Source organism: Mus caroli, unplaced genomic scaffold (genome assembly GCF_978045245.1).
Source record: "Mus caroli unplaced genomic scaffold, Mus_caroli_1 scaffold_1, whole genome shotgun sequence".
Classification (NCBI taxonomy): domain Eukaryota; kingdom Metazoa; phylum Chordata; class Mammalia; order Rodentia; family Muridae; genus Mus; species Mus caroli.
In genome coordinates this window covers 170,924,159-170,947,584 of record NW_028227256.1, presented here as the reverse complement: position 1 = coordinate 170,947,584, position 23,426 = coordinate 170,924,159, and the positions used below count along the sequence as shown (strand labels likewise).

Sequence of the window (23,426 nt, the reverse complement as noted above, 5' to 3'; positions counted from 1 at the left end):
CACTCCACATTGCAGGAGAGCTATTGCAGGTGTCTTTGACAGGTGGGAAGATGGGAGATTCCTTCTCCATCAGCTTAGTTCTTCACAAGACATATTCAAGTAGAGCAGGAGCCATGCCTGTTCCCACTGAACTTATACACCACAGCAATTGTTCATAGGTCCATTAATGGAGAGCAGGCTCCAACCTTCCTACCCTCGTTTCCTGCTCTATACACATAAGTACTACCTGGATATATGCTCAAATTTTGTGCAATCAATAATTTACAATTGATTTTAAAGCATGAGTTATGCTAATTTTAGTGCATTTCATAAGAAAAGGGCTCTTAAAAAAGCTGTTTAAAATCTGAGCAAGTGGCTAGATGGTGATGGCACATGTCTTTAATCCTAGCACTCAGGAGGCAGATGAAGGTGGATCTCTATGAGTTCTAGGCCAGCCTTGTCTACAAAGCTAGTTCCAGTACATCCAGGGCTACACAGAGAAATCCTGTATCAAATATATATATATATATATATATATATATATATATATATATATATATATATGAGCACAAGTTAGTAGAGGATTCCTATCATTGGGATAGTAGCATCTCTAACTTTATTCCAGATAGGTCACTAAGCAAACCACAAGCAAACAAACAAAAATTAAGGCCTTGACAATCAGTTGGTGTAAAAGTAACGTTTATCCATCAGATATTATTGCCATGTCAAGGCTTACAGTTGAATAAGTTCACCCTTTCTAGTTCTTTCTGAACTATGGCTGGCTGGTTCAACTCAGTTGTTCTGGTAATCATTCTACATCAAGACCCAGCTAGACCACTCCTGGGTATATACCTAAAAGATGCTATAACATCCCACACAGACACTTGTTCAGCTATGTTTGTAGTAAATTTATTTGTAATATATAGAAACTGGAAACAACCTAGATGCCCATCAACTAAAGAATGGATAAAGAATGTGTGGTATGGAATACTATTCAGCTATTAAAAACATAGACATTGTGAATTTTCCAAGCAAATGGATGGAACTTGAGAATATCATCCTGAGTGAGGTAACCCAGTCCCAAAAGTACATGCATGGAATATACTCACTTATAAGTGGATATTAGCTAAAATCAGATGTGTGGAGAAACAGGAGAGATAGCCAGATAACCATGTGAATGAATAGAAATCTGCAACTGACAGGGGTGGGGAGGTGAGGACACTCCAGGAGGAGACAGACCTGGGAAAAGGGAACCCAAGAATTAATGGGGAAGGCCTTAGCTGTGACTCACAGCATTCATTAGGGGTAGGGAACCTGGAGAGGGTACCTCCTGTACCAGGCAGGACCCCCAGTGGAGTGATAGGGACACAAACCCACCCACAAAACTTTTAACTCAAAATTTATCCTATCTATAAGAAATGCAGGCACAGAGTATGGAGAAGAGATTGAGGGAATTACCACCAATAATCACCCAAACTTGAGACCCAACCCATGGACAAGCACCAATCCCTGACTATAAATGATACTCTGTTATCCTTGCAGACAGGATCCTAGCAAGGCTTTTGTGGATAGCCCTGGGGCTAATTATAGTTGATGTTAAATCTGTTCTCCTGTGAGGGGTTTCGAACAAGGAATGAGTCAGCACTCAGGTGATAACCTGCTTCCCACCTTAGTTTGTAAAATAAAGGAAAGCTGATGATTGGGCAGATAAAAAGGAAGGTGGAGCTGAAGGTGAGAGAGAGAAGGAGAAAATGGAAGAGGAAGAGTACACAGAGGAGGAGGAAGAAGGAGAAAAGCTGAGCAGAAGCTTATGGCCTGGAGAAACTGAAATTTCTAAGGGGTCTCATAAGCTGTGGAAGATGGTAGTGTAGTGGTAGATCTGCCCAATCTAGGAGCACAGCATGTAATCATATTAACTGTGTTGTATTTTCATTGCTGGGGCATATTTGGGATGGAGATTTACTGCAACACATGGCTGACCTCTGAGAAGTTCCATGTAGGCAGCCGCACACCCAAAAGATGGCACCGACCTCCGCTACACTGGCGCCATAAACAACGCCATTGCGCAGGCGCCAGCCCGAATCTGGCACCAGCCCCTCCCGAGCGGGTGTTACATATCAAAGTGCCGACAGACTGACGAATCCCAGGAGGACACGTAGCTCTCCCCAGTGCTGGGGTGGATATAAGCAGTCCTCCCGGGGTTTCCAGAGTTCCCCGCAGCATGGAGGTGTTCCTGAAATAAAGAAAGGCTGTTGAGAAGAATCTGACCATGTTGCATCTTTTCTTGCTGGACAAGGTGAGCGCAACAGTTCCACCCAGCAGCTGACTCAGACAGATGCAGACACCCATAGCCAAAGAGTGGATAGAGCTTGGGGACTCTTGTGGAAGAAAAGGAGGAAAGATTTTAGGCCCGAAGGGTATAGGAACTCCAGAGAAAGACCAACCTTGACTCTTGGAGCTCTCAGAGACTGAACCACCAACCAAAGAACATGCACAGGCTGGACCTAGGCCTCCTGACACATATGTAGCAAATATGCAGCTTGGTCTTTCTGTGGGTCCCAAATAACTAGAGCAGGGATTATCCCAAAAGTTTTCTTTCTTTCTTTCTTTCTTTCTTTCTTTCTTTCTTTCTTTCTTTCTTTCTTTCTTTCTTTCTTTCTTTCTTTCTCTCTCTCCCTCTTTCTTTCTTTCTTTGTTTCTTTTGTTCATTCGTTAATTTGTTCGTTCTTTCTTGCCTGTACATGGGATATGTTCCTCTAGTTGGGGTGCCTTGTCTAGTCTCAGTGGAAGAGGATGTACCTAGCATCACAGACTTGATGTGCCATGATGGTGGGATGACAAGCATTCCCCTACCCACTGAGAGGAGAAAGAGAGGGGGGATGGAAGAAGGATTGGGTGATGGAAGTGAATAGTATTGAGACAGTGAGAGGGATATAAAGTGAAGAAGGAAAGAAAGAAAAAAGAGAGAAGAAAGGAAGGAAGGAAGGAAGGAAGGAAGGAAGGAAGGAGAGAGAGAGAGAGAGAGAGAGAGAAAGAAAGAAAGAAAGAAAGAAAGAAAGAAAGAAAGAAAGAAAGAAAGAAAGAAAGAAAGAAAGAAAGAAAGGAGAGAGAGAGAGAGAGGAAGAGAAAATTCTAGGGAAAAAAAGACAACACCTTCAACAAATGGTGCTGGTCAAACTGGTTACCTGCATAGCATAGCAAAGAATGCAAATAGATTTTTACTTATCACCCTAAAATATAATATATAATTATCAAAGCACATGTCTGAATGAGTTAAAGACCTCAACATAAAACCAGATATATTGAACCTTATAGAAGAGAAAGTGAAGAATAGCCTTGAATGCATTGATATGAGATGACTTTCCGAACAGAATACCAGTATTGCAAGACACGGAGATCAACAATTAATAAGTAGAACCTCGTGGCACTGAAAAGCTTATATAAAACAAAGGATACCATCATTTGAACAAATTTCCATCCTACACAATGAGAAAATATTTTATGACCTCCACACCCCATAAAGGACTAATATCCAAAATATATAAAATGTACAAGGAACTACATATCAGAAAAACACCCAAATAATCCAATTTTTAAAACAGACTGCAGATCTAAACAGAGAACTCTCAATAGAGCAATCACAAATGGCTGAGAAACGCATAAAGAAACATTCAGCATCCTTAGCTATCAGGGAAATGAAAATCAAAACCATTTTGTGATTCCATCTTACACCTGTCAGAATGACTAAAATCACTAGCATAAGTGACAGTTCGTGTTGATAATGATGTGAGGTAATGGGAACATTCCTCTGTTGCTGGTGGAGCTGCAAACTTGTATAGCCACTATGGAAATCAATTTCATGGTTCCTCAGAAAATTGGAAATTGATCTACCTCAACATTTATCTATACCACTCTTGGGCATATACCTAAGGGACACTCCATCCTACCACAATGGCACTTACTCATCTGTGTTCATTGTGGCCTTATTCATAATAGTCAGAAATTGGAAACAACTTAGATATTCCTCACCTAAAGGTTGGATAAAGAAACTGTGGTACATTTACACAACGAAGTTTTCTTCACCCATGGAAGAAAATGACATTATGAAATTTGCAGCTAAATGGATGGAACTGGAAAAGATAATCCTAAGTGAAGTAACCCATACCCAGAAAAACAAATACAATGTGTATTTACTTATAAGTGGATATTAGCCATTAAGTAAATGATAACCAAGCTACAGTATATAGACAGAGAGGTTAAAGAAGGAGACTTTAGAGGGATACATGGACCTCTTGGGGAAGGGGAAATAGGACAAATTTTTGTGGGTGGACTTGGGACAAGAGAGAAAGATCAGGTGAGGGGAGCAATATGGGATATGAAGTGATAAAATATGGGGAGAGCGCTGGAATGGGGGGAGGTGGCATTCGAGAGGTGATATGGAAACCTAGTGTCATGAAAAGTTCCTGGAATCCATGAGGGTAACCCTAGTGATTACTTCTAGTAATGGGGCTATGAAGTCTGAACTGGCCATCACTTGTGACCAGTCAAGGCTTTCAGAGGCAAGACTTGGTTGTATTTGGTTGAATTGTTGGTGGAGGGAGTCCTACGGAGATCCCCAACCAACCTAGGCTGATGCTAAGACAGAGGGTTATTCTTCGGAACCTGACAGGAGGGCCTCATTGTTGAGGACAACACAGAGAGGTAAAGTTGCTGCCTGCATAGAGCCTCCTAACTGTGGAGACATGTGTGTCTTTGGCCTGGTCTTGGGATTCTTTCCTCCTCTTAGGTTGCCTTGCTCAGTATCAGTATGAGGACTTTTTTCTGACTTATTGTATTTTTTTCCATGTTTGGTTGATATCTGTTGCAGGCGTGCTCTTTTCAGAAGATGGATGTAGGAGGGGTAGATCCAGGAGGGGGGATCTGAGAGGAGTGGAGGGAGAGAAAACTGTGGTCAGGATGTATTGTATAAGAGAAAAATCTTGAAAGAAAGGAAGCAAGGGAAGGAAGGAAGGAAGGAAGGAAGGAAGGAAGGAAGGAAGGAAGGAAGGAAGGAAGGAAGGAAGGAAGGAAGGAGAAGAGCACATTTCTAAAAGCAAAGGAAAACAATCCCTATTAAGGTGCATGAAGCATTCAGAATAATAAATAGGATGAGAAAGAAACTCCTCACATCACATCATAATCACAATGCTAAAAAGCACAGGACAAAGAAAGGATAATGAAAGCTATGAAAGGGAGAGAGAGAGAGAGAGATCCATGTTATATTAAAGTCAGCCCCCATCAGAATACTTCATTTTAAGTGAGTCTTTAAAAGCCAAAAGGACTTGGATTGGACCTGCATTGTACAGGTCCTGAAAGGACACAGATGCCAGCCTGTAGAAAACTAAGCCAAATTATCATAAAACAAATAAAGACAAATTAAAGAAAAACTTCCCATGCTAAAAACAGACTAAAGGAATTTTTGATTACTAAACTAGCTATATAGAGGATAATTAAAGAAATATTTAAGTCTGAAGAGGAACAATATGCCCAAGAGAGCACAAAGAAAAAATAAGTAATAACACTGATTTGAACAAGGTCTAAGAAAATACAACAAAACAATAAAATAATAGGAATTAATAAATATCTTTCAATAATAACTCTTAATACTAATGGACTCAATTTTCTACTGAAAGAGACAGAAACTAAGAGGATTAGATGAATTAAAAACCAAGATCCATCTTTTTGCTGGCTCCAATAAACATATCTTTCCATCAATGATAGATAACACTTCAAAGTAAAAGAATGGGAAACGGTGTTCCAAGAAAATAGAACTAAGCAACAAGAAGACATAGCTATACTAAGATCTAACAAAATAAAATTAAAACCAACCTATTAAGAAATAAGTAGGAGCCAGGCAGTGGTGGCGCACACCTTTTATCCCAGCACTTGGGAGGCAGATGCAGGTATATTTCTGAGTTCGAGGTCAGCCTGGTCTACAGAGTGAGTTCCAGGACAGCCAGGGCTACACAGAGAAACCGTGTCTCGAAAAAACAAAACAAAACAAAAAAATAATAATAAAAGAAATAAGTAGGGTTATATCATACTCTTTACAGGAAAAATCCACCAAAAGGATAGTAGAATTTAAAATACATGGCTCAAACATATGTGCAGCAACTTAAAACAAACACTACTAAAATATAAAACCACAGATTAATCCCAACACAGTGATAGTAATTGTCTTAATACCTGATCTCCCCAAAAGATAAGTCAATAAAGACAAAAGCAGAAAAATCATAGAAGCTAAATGATACCATAAAACAGATGGACTTAACAATTACCTAGAGAACATTCCACCCAAACATTAAATAATATGCATTAATCACCCCATGGAAATTTTTTCAAAACTGACCACATATACAAAGCATGTCTCAACAAATTTAAAAACACTGAGAAAACATTCACCATTTCATCTGACTACACAGAATAAAGCTAGATGTTAACAGCAATAGAACTTACAAAAAGCACACAAACTCATGAACATTGAGGTACACACTGCTGAATAATGGAAAAAAAATCAAAAAAAAATTTAAAACTAGAATTTAAAATATTTTAAAAATGAAAACAAAGCTTACCAAAAGTGTGGGGCACAATGAATACAATTCTACAAGAAAAATTTACAGCCTCAAGTACCTAGATTATAAAAGTTATAAATATTAAATTAATAAACTGAATGATACACCTGAAGACTTTGGAAAAACAAAACAAACACTACCCAAAAGAGTAGACGGGTAGACACAAGAAAAATCAAAAATAAATTATCAACAACAACAAAACACAAACACACACACCCACACACAAAGAATCAATTAAAAGAATAGTTGGGTCTTTAAAAAGAGTAACAAAACTAACAAACTGTTAGCTACATTAAGAAAAAGAGAAAGAATAAATCCAAATTAATAAGATTAGGAAAAAAATCAAACATTATACCAGAGGACATTGAAAGAACCAGGATATTCTATAAAAACCTATGTCCGTTACTAGAATATCTTAAAGAAATGTATGAATATTCTAACGTACTTGAAATACCAAAGTTAAATCAGGTGAAATCAATAATTTAAGTGGCACCATAACAACCAGTGAGATAGACATTTCCCAACATAAAAAGCTCATGGACAGGTGGATTCAGTGCAGAATTACATGAGACCTTCAAAATGGGGCTAATACTTTGTTACTTTAAAGTAATACTAATACTCTTCAAATTAGTCAATAAATTAGAGAAAACATACACATTATTTTATAAAACCAGTCTTACTCTGATATAGACCAATCTCAAATAATGAAAATGGATGTAAAAAATTTTCAACAAGGATCTTGCAAACTAGCACAGTGGAACTGACCCAGATGGCAGGTGAGTTGGCCTGAAGAGTGTGAGAATGGGAGAGCTAACCTAGCAACTTTTCTACATAGTGGCAAAGTGGTTCAGGGAGAGATTACCCTACTCTGCCCTCACCCTAGGGCTGCAAAAGCAGGAGAACTGTCTCTGCCCCTCACCTGCTGTAGCACTCAGGAGATTAGGCTCTGTTCATTGCTGGGGAATAGAGCTGTCCATGGACACAGGGGTTAAGGTGAGCTGGCCCCAGATGTACAAGTGTGGAAGAGCCAGTGGTCTGACCAGCTTCGTAACCTCTCAGGCCCAGATCCAGGACTTTGAATTGGCCCACCCCAATATTTATCCCATCAATGAAATGCTGAGGTACATGAAAAGACCAGTCCTACAGACCCAAAACTACAGGATGTTCATGACACAGGGCAACATTGGGATATCCAAGAGGAGTTGTAGTGAAGTTACAATATTGATAAAGAAGCAGAAGCCAAAGGCCATATACCAGACCAACAAGTCATTGCAATGAACATTTGTAAGCAAAAGCATGTGGACTAACGATATACTGTGGAACACACTGTGACACACTACAGCTTCCACAATATTTTTTTTTCTTTGTTGCAGGTGAGGGGAGCTTGCAAGGGTGGAAGATAGTTACAAGTGGTGGGGTAGATGAGTGGGATTGAGGTGGATGGTACTAAATTCACAAAGAACAGATAAAAAGTTGACTTCATACTAAAGATACCAGGATGGTTAACATATGTAAATCAATAAATGTAATCCAACACATAAGCATATTGAAGGATAGAAGCCACACCAGCATCTTATTAGATGCAGAAAAGATTATCAACAAAATCCAACAACTCTTCATGATAATAGTCCTAGAATCTAGAGAATCCAGCAGATATATTTACCTCAACATATTTCAGCATAATAAAGAAAATGTACAGTGAATATCATGCTAGATGCTGAAAGAAAGAAAAATAATAATTTCCACTAAAATCAAGAACAAAACAAGTTTATCCATACTCTTCATTCCTATTTAGTGTTTGAAGTCTTAGCTAAAACAATAAGGCAAGTGAATGAGATAAAGTAAACATAAATATGAAAAGAAATCAAAGTACCCTTATTTGTAGATGAACTAATTCTATGCACAAAAGACCCTGAGACTGCAAGGGAAATCCTAACAATGATAAACATATTCAGAAAACAATTTAGATACAACAATAACACACAAAGAAAATCATGGGGGAGAGGGGAGAAGGACTATAATCATCAGAGGGCCAGGACATCTTCTGTGAAGCAATGGCTTCTGTATATGATAGGAAAGCTACTCTCATGAAAGTTCAACATTATGGTTGCATAAACAAGACCTGCACAGTGATACTGGTTGACAAGTGAACGTGAGTGGGATGCATCTCACAAGGAACCCCTTTGAGGTTTTCCTACCTCTGCCCTTGTGCTCCAATTAAGACTATTGGTGAATGGTTAAACAGAAAACAGTCTACCGATATACATACATAGTGAGAAAGAAATCAGAGAAACAATCCCATTCACAATATCTTTAAAAATTAAAATATCTAAGAATAAATCCTACCAAAAAAAGTGAGTTGTACAACAACTTTAAGACACTAAAGAATGAATAAGATGCTAGAAGGTGGAAAGAGCACCCATGCTCTGGATTGCTAGGATTAACATTGTAGATATAGTTATGATCCCAAAAGCAGTCTACAAATTCAGTGCAATCTTCCATAACACTCCTAGGTTAATTCTTCATGGATATTGGAAAATTAATCTTAAATTTCATACGGAAACCTGGAAGACCCAGGATAGCTAAAATAATCCTGAATAATAAAAACGCTATTGGAAATCACACTATCCATAATGTCAAACTTGGCAGCTATTTATAGAAGAATAGAACTAGGGCTGTATTTCTCACCCTACACAGAACTCAAATACAAATAACTGAATCGGAAAGATTCTGTGAGCTGGAGGGTGGAAAGACATAGAGAAGGGAAGTATAATGTGGGATTAGGTTTAGATGGAATTGCCATATAATAGGGGAGGTGGGAGGAGACATGTTTCACCTGGTCATGACAGGCTATTAAATAAAGAGCCCAGATTCAGGAATAGGTTGTCTTTTTTTGAGTTGTTAGTCAGTGGGGTTTCCATGTACTCCCCAACACTTTAGGCTACTGCTGCTGCTCTTGGTCACCCTCCAAATTGTGATGGTAAGCATCCATAGCTAAAGATACCACAAACTTGGTTCATAGAACATAGAGAAATCAAGCTGGTAGCAAATTAAGCTTCCCATACTGGCTAGCTTTCATAGCGCTAAAAGTTGTGATGCAGGATACATGAGAAGAAAAATAATAGTCAGCCATATTAATCTGTAAACCAATATGAATTACAGAAATGACCAATCTAACTTCCTACGACACTTACCTCCTAATAGTCTATTTCAATAAGATTGCAACAGTGGCATCCGTTGATAAAATTAATCCCCTCATGCTGCCCTTACCTTTCAATAGTGACATCAGCAGGACACCAAGCCTTCAACACATGAGTCATTTAGAGTGACACTTCATACCAAAATCATAATTTAATACTGAGTGAGACATAAATACTCAGCAACTTATATCTTGAGTAAATATACAGTAAATAGTCCTTTTAAAGATATATCTTTCATCAGCAGGACACCAAGCCTTCAACACATGAGTCATTTAGAGTGACACTTCATACCAAAATCATAATTTAATACTGAGTGAGACATAAATACTCAGCAACTTATATCTTGAGTAAATATACAGTAAATAGTCCTTTTAAAGATATATCTTTCAAATAGAAATAATTCCATAAAGATGAAATATCAAAGTCTCAAAGTACTGATAATCTGAAAGAAGAGATGGGGTGACCAGTCTCTCCCACGTGAGGTAAATAACAGAAAAGGAGAAAGTAATTTCTGCTACTTCTGATGATGGTATTGAAGATGAAGATAATAGTGATGATGATGGTGATGGTGATGGTAATGGCATCAGTGCTGCTGATGGTGGTGGTGATGATGATAGTGGTGGTGGTTGCAGCCACTATCAAAGAGGAGAAGAGGGAAGAAAAATAGAAAATGAAAGAGGATAAAAAAAGAGAAAAGGAGGAGGAGAAAGTGGAGGAAAAAGAGAACAAGCGTCCTACCAATATCATCATTTGTGGAGACAAACCACTTCAAATATATTTTCCATCACTTTCTGCTCTAGTAACTCATATCTGGTCTTATAGACTACCATTTCTCAGCCAACCCAAAAAATTTCTTTTGTATTCTTTTATTACTTTGGTTAAAATATATTTATATGTGTCAATGTACCTGACTATACACATCATTGAAACATGAAATTCACTTCTTACTGTAATTTTTTGGCAAAACTGTTTTAGCAAAACCTTATTACAGAGCAATACATATTCACCTTTGTTAAATCAGAGATTTATTGAAACTCTGATGCTGAGATTGGAGACATGGTGCCCACGATTGCAATATTTTTTTGTTCAGTTTCAAAAAATTCTCAAAACCACTAAAATGAGTTTCAAAATCCACCACTATCCTAATCCTAAGAGTTACCTCTAAAAGTACATTAGGAATTGATCCTCTCTGAAACATTGGCATCTCCTATTCTCATGGCTACTCTGATGAGTAAGAGAGACAGGAGTCTCCAGAAGGAGATGTTTCTGTTCCTATAACCTTTAACTTTCAACAGCCTATTGGGAGGAAATAAAAACATAGGTGGCCAAAAAGTATGTCTTCCACCTGCTGTAGTGACTGTGAAAAGACATAAGACAAAAATGAAAAGAGTTGACAGGAAGTTAAAATAACCCGAATATCCCCAAACTATACAAGTGACTACCACAATATTTCTAATTCTATTTCACAGTGGACATACCCCAGAGGGATACTATCTTATGTACTGTGTGGAAGCATTCCATGTCAATAAAAACCTGATGGCCTATTAGTAAAAGACAGAGAGTAGAAGGTGGGAGTTCTGTTAGAGAGAGGGGGCACTCTGGGATAGGGTCAGACATGAGAAGATTCGCCCCAGACTCTGAATAAGTTAGACATATGAAAATGTGGAGAGGTAACCAGTCATGTGGCAGACATAGAATAGGACAAACAGGTTAAATAAGTTATAAGCACATAGGGTAACAAGCCTAGCTTAGAGAGCATTCACATCAATAATAAGCCTCCAAGTTGTTATTAAGAAACTGGGACTCAGGTAGAACAACCCATCGTTACAATGCCCCAAATTTGTCTTAATCACGTGCATAATGACCTACTCAAGAAGAAAAGATAAAGACATAGAGGGACTTTTTCAAAAATATTTAGCCAAAAAGGAAACATGATTAAAAATAAACCATCAGCCTCTCTGTCCCACCCTATGCCAACATGTCCACCCAAAGAAGACACAAGGACTTTTGGCAGGTTTGGGTCATTGAAAATTATAGTTGACATTTACAATGGAGTTCTCAAAGCTATTTGCACACAATTAGCCACTACTGACCCAGTTACTATGCAGCCTCCATGGAATATAATTATTCTCAAATGATTTCAAGAGGGAAAAAGATGATACCCAGGACACAGGTGCCATTTCCTGAGAAGTACTTATCTTCATTTTAGTAACATGGAGACTATAAGGATAACGTGGTTTAAAAGAGATCTGTTGCCTCTGACAATACACACTATCTGCATGGTCAGCCAGGATAATCCATGGAAGCAAGAGCATTTCTTTGCCGAAAGTCTTTATTTTTCCAACCATCAAATGGTAAAATCACACATTTTGAAATGCCCATTAAGGGTCAAATGATGGAACTGAGAGTCTCAAGTTGTCCCTTGGATTACTTAACTGAAGTTATTCCTGCCATCATCACTGCTAGGTCTGTACCATTCAAAGATAAAAGTCAAATGCTGAAAGGCCAGGAGAAGTGAGAGTCAGGAGGACTTTCAGTCACGATGCTCACCCGTAAGAATAAGTCATCAAAGTACTGCTTGAGAGCTGTTGTGTGGTGGTAATGAGCAGCAGAGTTGAAATCTTAGCTTCTGCCTTCTTTGGGGAGCTCAAGTAGAAGAACAGCCTAAGTGCTTCAGCTAATTTACAACAAAGCTCTCTATTTTGTCCACTTGTGAGATGTGAAATGCAAAGGGTACCATATACACAGTTGTGGACAGAAGGATTTCTTAATAGATTGACTCATTTCATCAGGGGACCTTTAGTCTGGAATAATGCAGGAAAAACCTTGCCCCAGACTAGAAGTCCCCTGATGAAATGAGTCAATCTATTAAGAAATCCTTCTGTCCACAACTGTGTATGTGGTACTCTTCGCTTCTGTGTATCTAAGTCAGTAAACAATTTGGATCTAGAGCTGAGTGCTGAGCATTGGGTAAAAGGCCCCTTTTATATTTAACTTATCTATTTGGGCTAAATCTAGGCCATAATGACAGTGATAAAAGACAAGAACTATGCAAAAATGGAGGTATAAACACAAATGATGAAATACTCGACACTATGATGGCAATGAGCATTGATATAGGAAATAGAAACTAAGCCCATGCACTTACCGTGATTAATAGATGCTATTTCCTTCCAGAGTAATAATAATACAGGAGAGATTCATGGTAGAATGACACAGGAGTGGGTCAGTATAGCACAGAAGACTTAATGGAGCATAGATATGATGTAGACAACTGTTATGATCTATACTCAGGAAAAGTATCACACACTAGTCTTGTTTCCAAGGTCCATATCTCAAGAATGTCTAGGCAATCACACAGCAGTGAATTGTGGTTCAAAATGACAAAGGACAAGAAAGTTGTGAAGGGCTCTCACCTGTGAAGGCTAAAGAGCACTGCAGAATGCTGAACTAGCCACTGTGCTTGGTGCTCAGTGGTTTGGGTAATCTACAGTGATATCATCACATTCTAGTAAGGATAGAGAGGATGGCACTCACCATTGCTAGGAATACCAGAAAAGGTGAACCGTGCAACTTCAGTGAGGCTCTTGCTCTGTATTTTAATGGGTTGGAAATGGCAATGAAAGGGATCTGTAATGCTATGTAATCCCTAGACTTTCCCTACATTGATGCCAAAAGATTATGTGTTTCCATCTTAATAACAGATTCCTTCCTTAAATATATCCCCTTTCTACTACCTTACTATAAAAAGACAGAAGAAGCCATGGCTACACCTTGCATGTTTAATTACCTAGACATTTTCTCTGTCAGGTACCCTAGTTGCTTTTGCCTTCTGCCTTTTATAAATCTTAGTTTGTAAACAAAAGAAGTTTATTTGTCTCATGGTTATGGAGGCTGAGAAATCTCAGGTCAAGGACTTTCACATGTAATGATGGTCTTGCTACCTCATAGCCAAAGGTATTACATGGAAAAGAGGTATACAAGAAGGGAAAAGAAGGGACCAAACTCACTTCTATGGCTAACATGCTCTTGTAATAGTGCTCTGAATCCATTCATGAGGATAGATCCCAGTGGGATGATAACCACTTTATGAAGTACCAATATGACATAGAAAGTAAACAGGTAGTATGTGAAGATGCCAAAACAGAGAAGAAGCAGAAGTCAGCCAGTCTCCTGGGGCCTGGGGCCTGGTGGATAGAGTCTGAAAGAGCCAGTTTTCTAGAAATGTCAGTCCTAATCTCTGGATGAAATACTTAGGGCATGAGAAAAAGAGAACAAATCCCTGTATTAGGAAGAGACAATGTGTAATCTAAGGGGAACTACACACCGGATTGAGGACTCCCTGGAGACAACCTGATCCTTTTCATTTGTCCCTTATCAGAATTACTGAAACATAGGAAATGTCTTTTTTGCTCTTTCAACTACCATCCTGCTAAGGTTGAATTCTGCCGTGCCCACTCTATGAAAATTGCTCTAGCAAAGGTCACTGATGACATTTTTATTGCTAAATCCAGCATCCTTTCCACTTACATCTCTCTGGTGAGCCTAATACTATTGAACACTGCTTTCTGGAAACTTGCACTAGCTTGGTTTCCATGACAAGACACATACTGTTCTCCCAGATCCCAACTCTTCTCTTGCCTTCAAATCCATGAAGGTGAATGTTCCCTCAAATCAGTTTGGCCCCCTGATCTTTTCTCTTTTCTCTCTTCCCCTGTAAGAGACAATTCCTCCTTTCATCATCGCTTATAGAATAATTCCTCTGAAGTCTCTATATCTAAACCTAAGTGGCAGCCATAGAGTCAAATTCTCCACAGCCCTTTTTCTCCTTACATTGCAGTATCATTTCAGGATTAACATTTTAGACCCAACATATGGCATCCATTTCCTCCCAGTAGGTTCTCTACTATCTCATCCACAGAAGTAGCATTTTATTTTTCCAAATGATGTGTGCCATATTTTGGATATATCCCCCAAAATATTCAATTTATTCCCCCAAAATCATAAGGCAGTGAGGCCCTTGGAAATGATTAGTTAATTGTAGATTATAGCTTACTGGCTTTGGCTGCTTTTGTTACTAAAAGCAAGTTTTCTCTAGCATGTTCACTCTGTTTCACTACTGGTAGCTTTTACCATGTCATAATGCAGCAAGCATGCTCTCTCTCCAGAAGCTAGCACCATGTCTTAAGGTGGCCCAGAGTCTATAATTATGATAAATTAAAAATTAAAAATTACCTAGTCCAAAAAAAAATACATAGTCCATGGCACTCACTGTAGCAACAGAAATGATTTTATTCTAAAATAAAAACTTTAGAATAAAGTTTGAGTTACCATTGTACAAACTTTTATTCTCATATTTTCCCCTTGATTCTTTTTCTGTAAGTATGAATATATATGTATTTGATATAATGGGATGGACATTACCTAGTTTTATTTTTATTTTTCAATTGTCTTTTTCTATCTAATTTTTTTAATATTCTTGTAGGAGGTATGGGATGTGGACCAGTCAGAAGGTGGATGGGGCGGGTGGAGAAATAAAATATGTAGTGTAAAAAAATTAATTAATAAAAAATATTCTTGTGACTAACAGAACACATGGGAAAGAGTTGTTTCACAGTACTAAAATAATTTTAGTATTGCCCCTTGTCTACTTCAGTCTCCTCCTCTCTAGTTTTTTCTAATAGTTGTGATTTTTAACATGCCACAATCATACAAGACGTTAGAATCCCAAGGCATTATTGAATCCTTCGGGAAATCTTTAATTACATCTTACATATCTGCCTTGTTGCATCCATTCTTTTAGTTCAGACAGTGCCTTCTTCTGTCCTCTCTAAAGTAAGCTCTAATTGATGCTGACTAATTAAAGCAGGCCACCTCTACTGTGGCCATACACATCACCATGCTTCTGTGCAATATATTGTTGCCCTTTCTTCCTCAATGGAGCCACTGGAGACAGAAACTACAGCCTGTACCTGAATGTCCACTGACAAGAAGGCATCCAAAAGTCTCTGGAAAACTGCATAAATTAGTTCTCTGTGAAAACTCCCCTCAGTCTAAAGACTTTGGATTCAAAGAGTCTCCATATCTCTGTTATAATATTCTTGGCTTCTGTCTTGATGATTACTAAAGCATGGGTTGTTTTCTTATAAAGCTGAAAATCGTTCCATGGTGGGGACACTAAAAAAGACCCAGCTACCCACTTTTTTACCTTCTCATTCTAATAGTAATCACACTTGTCAACCAAGAGTTCCTCTTTACAGTATTCCCATACTCAATGAAACATGCTGTCACTTGTCTCCAGCAGCAATATAAATTTCAATTCCTCCAAGCGCTTTGACCTGGTTCATATATTCTCCAGGCTGCTTCTATGGATTCATCATTAATTAAAAAGATTCCGTTCTACACAGATATCTGAAACCTTTTTGCTGATAGAATGGCAATTTATTAATTTATGATGAAGACTATATGCAGCTGGTTAACCTAGTCTCTGAATTTTATGGTATTCACTGATTAACATCTAAACCTGAAATTACATATTCTCTGGGTTCATAGTAAAGGTCCTCTTGGTTCCTACTTATAGAATTTTCTAGACATTTTACTCAATTATCTTAAACTTTGTGCTGTTACTAAACTATACAGGGAAAAAAAAGAAGCTCAGCCTGGAGCTGTGGAGATGGCTCAGAGGATATAGTAGCTGATACTCAGGCACAGGAACCTGAGTTCATAAGCCCAGCAGCCATGTAAAGGCTAGGTAAAAATTCAAAAAATAGAATTTTTAGAAAAATAACTAAGATAATTTTAAGAGTCCAAAACAAGTGAAAATCATATGTATGTAGTTGGTCAATTAGAAGTCTTACAAAGCAGATCACTTTTGAGGTTCATTTTGAAGAACATTTAGGATTTGCATAAAAAGAGAAGGTTCATAGAGAACTTCAAGGCAATGAACAGAAGTAACAAAGCCAGGATGCAATTCATAAGTAAAGAGTAACAAATAGAGGTGTTTGAGTGGGAAAAGGATTGATTCAGAGATTATAGGCAAGGGGGAGCAATACTGGAGATTGCATGGACTTCCAAGAAGAAGGATCAGTATTTAATGCATGAAATAATATGATGTGTAACTTCAACTAGCTCTAGTCCTCACTCATACTTTGCAAGTTATATAAGGCTTCACAACCTAAGATTCAGCTTAGATTAAGGAAAAAATAGATTTAAAAAAATGCCCAGAGATGAGGATTTGAAGGATAATGAGAGCAGAATTGGAGAAAATGATTACCCATGGTAGTTATTGTGTCATTGAAAAGCCTAATTAACCCGAGATGAGCTGAGAGGAAAGAAAGTAAATAAGAAGAAGCTAGGCAAAAAGAATGGTAATAAAGATTCTATAGACTTTAGAGGTGAGAAAGAAAATCAAGCAGAAAGGGGGAAAAATCAGCTTGATGTCTTAGAAGCCGAGCAGGTTTGAGTGGTGATTAATAAAGGTTGACTTTTAAATTAGCAGGAGAGAAAAATAGGTATGAAGTTCATCAGTACTGTAAAAGAGTTGGCCCCCACCTAATCTCCACACCTAATGAGCCTGGGAATGAGTGCACAAATGTGAGCATATTGCAACAATGAGGTCATCAGCAAAGATATCCCTTAACGCCCAAGGGTTCGAAGGAAAGAGTGGAAAACAGGAAGATGCTGACATTTCAGCAGGTGTATATGCCACCAAAAACAAGTAGTCATAATGAGAAATGAGCAAGTTTAAGAAAGCATCATGACTCATAAAATAAGGGACAGCTGAGTAATAGTTGTAGAAAACTAGCATTCTCCAGGGCAAACAGAAGGTTTGTACTTCAACTGTCTCTATCCTCTTTGTAATTCCTGGATATGTTACTCAATATTTGAGCGGTCAAAATCAAAGAGACAACTAGATTTTTTAGGGTGCTTGGCAGAAGATAGAACTCTAGAATGATCTACACAGAAAAGACCACTTCACTTAACTTTAATAGGTATGTGATCACCCTGTTACCATATCCTCTTCTAGCAAAGCACAGGGTCATGAGAGAGAGACACAGCTGCAGAATGGAGAACTCATGTGACCAACCTGGTCTCTTGTTCCATCTGTAGGATCTTGAAGATTTGCAGCTCTTCCCTTCCTGGCAATGAAATCTGGGTCACCGGGGTTAGAGCTCTAGCACTGGCTTGTGTCTAATGAATAACTGTCATTGATTTCCCAGCACAGGGGCTAATCATTTATTTTCTAACAACAGCTCTAATTATTAGCAGAACGAAGGAGAATTTTGGAGTACCTCACATGGTATTACTTCTCTCCACCCTTCATTGTCATCCAAGGCACATACAAAACTTGAAATCTGAAAAGCATAGGGAGACACCACACTTTTGTTCCACACCCAAGTAATAGCTGCTGCTGTCATAGCCTGGACCAAGCATGGACAAGCTGCTGCTTTGGATGTTTGTCTTCACCAGCCTTCTTTCAGAAGCCTTTTGTCAGACAGGTAAGAAGCTTTGGCTGCTGTCAGGGAGCATAAAATGAGAAAAGATGAATCTGAGATATTGTTTGTCTGAATTTGTTGAAATGCATTATATTTCTTATTTTATCTCACAGACCTCAAGAAGAAAGTATTTGTGTTCCCCAGAGAATCTGAAACTGATCATGTGAAGCTGATCCCACATCTAGAGAAACCTCTGCAGAATTTTACACTGTGTTTCCGAACCTACAGTGACCTTTCCCGCTCTCAGAGTCTTTTCTCCTACAGTGTCAAGGGCAGAGACAATGAGCTACTAATTTATAAAGAAAAAGTTGGAGAATACAGCCTATACATCGGACAATCAAAAGTCACAGTCCGTGGTATGGAAGAATACCTTTCTCCAGTACACTTATGTACCACTTGGGAGTCCTCCTCTGGCATTGTTGAATTTTGGGTCAATGGAAAGCCTTGGGTAAAAAAGTCTCTGCAGAGGGAATACACTGTGAATGCCCCACCCAGTATAGTCCTGGGACAGGAGCAGGATAACTATGGAGGAGGGTTTCAAAGGTCACAGTCCTTTGTAGGAGAGTTTGCAGATTTATACATGTGGGACTATGTGCTGACCCCACGAGACATTCTATTTGTGTACAAAGATTTCCCTCTCAATCCTAATATTTTGAATTGGCGGGCTCTTAACTATGAAATAAATGGCTATGTAGTCATAAGGCCCCGTGTCTGGGATTGAGATCTTACAACAAAACCTCATGGAAATCAGATGCCCTATGTGTAAGAGGTCAAGGCAGCAGAATTCACTCTATCTGGAGCTTTTTCTTCTTTGTGAACGTCCTGTATACCTATCAGCCAAATAAAAATCCTCTCCAATTCCACCTGTATTGGTTTGTGGCTTGACATAATGTCAAATGCTTTCTCTTGGCTCTATGTCTTTTGATAATTGGTGTTTCAATATCTAGAAAAATCAAGTTATAAAGCAGGGGGATACCAACCAAAGAATACACATGGAGGGACTCGTGTAGCTGAGGATGACCATGTTGGACATCAATGGGAGAAGAGGCCCTTGGTTCTGAGAAGGCTCAATAACCCAGTTTAAGGGAATCACAAGACAGGGAAGAGGGAGTGGGTAGGTTGGTGAGCAGGGGAAGGGGCAATGGGATAGGGGGCTTTTGGAGGGGAAACCAGGAAAAGGGAAAACATTTGAAATGTAAATAAAGAAAATATCTAATAAAAAAGAAAATCTTCAATGAAAGAAAGAAAGAAAGAAAGAAAGAAAGAAAGAAAGAAAGAAAGAAAGAAAGAAAGAAAGAAAGAGAAAGGAAGGAAGGAAGGAAGGAAGGAAGGAAGGAAGGAAGGAAGGAAGGAAGGAAAAAGAAAGGAAGAAAGGAAGGAAGGAAGGAAGGAAGGAAGGAAGGAAGGAAGGAAGGAAGGAAGGAAGAGAAAGGAAGTAGGGGGATAGCAGTTTTTAAGCAACTCAAATGGCAGAACATTTAACAAGGGGTAAAGTGGCAACACTTATAAGCTACTGGTAATCAGTTTAATAATAACTCAAAATATGTGGAAAATTGCAGTAGGAATCCCTTCTGTTTGCTTTTCAAAGTACAAGTCAATAAGAGAAAACTAATGTTGCTCAAGGGACACAACTATAATGAGAAAGATATGTGACAACTGAGAACTGGACAGCAAATGAGATGGAGAAATTAGAATAGAAATGAAAGCTAAAAATATATATATAAGAAACTGAGATCAATTCATATAAGGACAAACATGCATGATGTCTCAAAAACTCCAATAGTAATCTAGAATACCGGGCTTTTGCAATGCCACCTGCATGTTATCACAGACAGAGTCTATGTCTGATGAGCATGTAATAAATATTGCTAACAGAAATGTCTTCTTTACACTCCTTCCATGATTCCTGCTTCTCACAAGATACAGTCCAAATCTCAACAAATGATTTTTGCCTTCTGTCAGCAACCTAGTCCCACGTCTCTGTGTACACTGCAGCTACAACTCAGCACAGCAAGAATCATACTAGCTACAAAACTCCAAAATAGTTTCCAGATATTACTAGTGGTAGTTGTTGATATGATTACAAAAAAAAAAAAAGCATAAAACACAGTGCCTAGGACATTCTCTAAAGAAGTGGATCACTTTCCCAAAGAAAATACAGTTTGGGCTGCATATGGACAAAAATACAGGGTTAGCTCAAAGGTAGTGGAGAACGAAGCCCAGGAAGGTCACAGTGACAGCATCCAGAACAATAACTGAAGCAATTGTTTCTGAGATCAATTACTTAGAATGGACCAAGAAGCAGGTACCAGGCCAAAGCAGATGGGAAGGAGTCTGGGGACTTTATAAGGGAGCAGTGATCTCAGATGAGAAGGAACAGGAAGAGCACAGGGAGATAGATCTGCTACTCAGAATATCAAGTTATTTTGGATGGAGTTTTTAGAAATGTGGAAATCATTTTCAACTCCCATCCTTTTTAGAATAATTTTTTCATACACTACATTCTGATTAAAACTTTCCTTTCCACACACCTGCTTTCTCTCGATGTAAAAAACAAGACAAGATCCTTCTGTTTCCATCTACACCAGGAGCTGAAACTGTGTCACAGCTCTCCATTGCCAGGGTCCCTCTGGGAGAGAGCTTGTCTCCTGGGAGTGCTGACATATCTGTGAGCATGGGTGGGACCGCACTTCTGCTCTAAGGGAGAGACTGGCCCAGGGAAGAACCTGCCCAGGGCCCCCAAGACACAGGGTAACCAAAAAGCAGCTTGGGACAGGATCCTTCTGGTTTCCCTCTGGGCCTGGAGTGGACCCTGTGCCACAGCTCTCCACATCCAGAACCCTCCAGGAAAGAGCTGGTCTCCCAGGAGTGCTGACACACCTGAGAGCACAGGTTAGACCACCACTTCTACTCAAATACCTGGCCCAAGAGGGACCTGCCCAGACCTATCAGGACACAGGAACTAAGAAACTTCCTGGGACAGGATCCTTCTGGAGCTGACCCTGTGCCACAGCTCTCCATACCCAAATTCCTCCCTGAGAGAACTGGTCTCCCACACAGGCTTAAAGGAGGGATAAGCCACCAGCCATCACCAGAGATAAGCAGATGGTGGGAGGCAAAAGCAAGAACATAAGCAACAGAAACCAAGGCTACTTGGCATCATCAGAACCCAGTTCTCCCACCACAGCAAGCCTTGGATACCCCAAGACACCAGGGTAGCAAGACTCTCATTTAAAAATCACATTTCATGATGAAGATGGACTTTAAGAAGGACATAGATAACTCCCTTAAAGAAATACAAGAGAACACAGGTAAACAGCTTGAAGCCCTTAAAGAGGAAACACAAAATTCCCTTAAAGAATTACAGAAAAACACAACCAAATGGGTGAAGGAACTGAACAAAACTATCCAGGATCTAAAAATGGAAATAGAAAAAATAATGAAATTACAAAGGGAGACAGCCCTGGAAGCAGAAAACTTAAGAAACAGATCAGAAGTCATAGATGATCACCAACAGAATACAAGAAATAGAAGAAAGAAACTCGAGTGCAGAAGATACCATAGAAAACATTGACATAACAGTCAAAGAAAATGCAAAATGCAAAAAGCTCCTAACACAAAACATCCAGAAATCCAGAACACAATGAGAAGACCAAACCTAAGGATACCAGGTATGGATGAGAGCAAAGATTCCCAACTTAAATGGCCAGTAAATATCTTCAACAAAATTATAGAAGAAAACTTTCCTAACCTAAAGAAAGAGATGCCCACTAAAACACCAAACAAAGAAAGAATATTAAAAACAATAAGGGGAAAAGGTCAAGTAACATATAAAGACAGACCTATAAGACTTACACAAGACTTCTCACTAGAGACTCTAAAAGCCAGAAAATCCTGGGTAGTTGTCAAACAGACCCCAAGAGAACACAAATGCCAGCCCAGGCTACTATAACCAACAAAACTCTGAATTACCATAAATAGAGAAACCAAGATATTTCATGACAAAACGAAATTTACACAATATCTTTCCATAAACCCAGCCTTACAAGAATAATAGATGGAAAACTCTGACACAAGGAGTGAAACTACACCCTAGAAAAGGCAAGAAAGTAATCTTTCAAGAACCCGCAAAAAAGATAAGCACACAAACATAATTCTACCTCTAACAACAAAAATAACAGGAAGCAACAATCACTATTCTTTAATATCTCTTAACATCAATGGACTCAATTCTCTAAAAAATGACATAAACTAACAGGTTGGCTATGTATACAGGAACCAGCATTTTGCTGCATACAGCAAATGCACCTCAGTGACAAAGAAAAACGCTACCTCAGAATAAAAGACTGGGAAAAAAATTTTCCAAGCAAATGGTACCAAGAAACAACCTGGAGTAGTCATTCTAATAAAATAACATAAAAATGATCACTCATCACGATCAAGTAGGTTTCATCCCAGAGATGCAGGGATGGTTCAATATATGGAAATCCATCAACATAATCCACTACATTAAAAAAAAAACCACAAAGAAAAAAACCACATGGTCATTTCATTAGATGCTGAAAAAGCATTTGACAAAATTCAACATCCCTTTATCATCCCTTGGAAAGATCAGAAATGCAAGGTCCATACCTAAACACAATAAAAGCAATATACAGCAAACCAGTAGCCAGCATCAAACTAAAGGGAGAGAAACTTGAAGCAATCCCACTAAAATCAGGGACTAGACAAGGCTGCCCACTTTCAGTATTTGAAGTCCTAGCCAGAGCAATTAGACAACAAAAAGAGATCAAGGGGATAAAAATTGGAAAATAGGAAGTCAAAATATCACTATTTGCAGATGATACAATAGTATATATAAGTGACCCTAAAAATTCCACCAGAGAACTCCTAAACCTGATAAACAACTTCAGCAAAGTGGCTGGATATAAAATTAACACAAACAAATCAGTAGCCTTCCTATACTCAAAGAATAAAAGGGCTGAGAATGAAATTAAGGAAACAACACCCTTCACAATAGCCACAAACAATATAAAATATCTTGGTGTGACTAACCAAACAAGTGAAAGATCCTATGACAAGAACTTCAAGCCTCTGAAGAAAGAAACTGAAGAAGACCTCAGAAGATGGAAAGATCTCCT

General features: G+C 38.6%; 2 protein-coding genes across 2 annotated transcripts in view; one reads left to right on the top strand and one right to left on the bottom strand.

The window, feature by feature from the left end:
* The window catches only part of LOC110302753 (olfactory receptor 10J5), a 90,220-nt gene extending 72,204 nt beyond the window's left edge, over positions 1 to 18,016 (bottom strand). The window contains exon 1 of the mRNA XM_085843101.1: positions 17,877 to 18,016. The gene's annotated coding sequence lies outside the window, so the exon portion shown is untranslated. The remainder of the gene's footprint in view (positions 1 to 17,876) is intronic.
* Positions 18,017 to 18,042: 26 nt separating this feature from the next.
* LOC110297578 (serum amyloid P-component) lies at positions 18,043 to 19,148 on the top strand. The gene is made up of 2 exons (XM_021166390.2): positions 18,043 to 18,288; positions 18,399 to 19,148. Exons 1-2 carry the CDS (start codon positions 18,222 to 18,224, stop codon positions 19,004 to 19,006), a joined length of 675 nt encoding a protein of 224 aa, XP_021022049.1. The 5' UTR covers positions 18,043 to 18,221; the 3' UTR covers positions 19,007 to 19,148.
* The last annotated feature ends 4,278 nt before the right edge of the window (positions 19,149 to 23,426 follow it).

Excerpts from the sequence above, each read along its gene's own strand:
- LOC110297578 (XM_021166390.2), top strand. The coding sequence starts at position 18,222 with ATGGACAAGCTGCTGCTTTGGATGTTTGTCTTCACCAGCCTTCTTTCA. Across the intron at positions 18,289-18,398 it reads AGAAGCCTTTTGTCAGACAG|ACCTCAAGAAGAAAGTATTT; the intron begins GTAAGAAGCTTT and ends TTTATCTCACAG.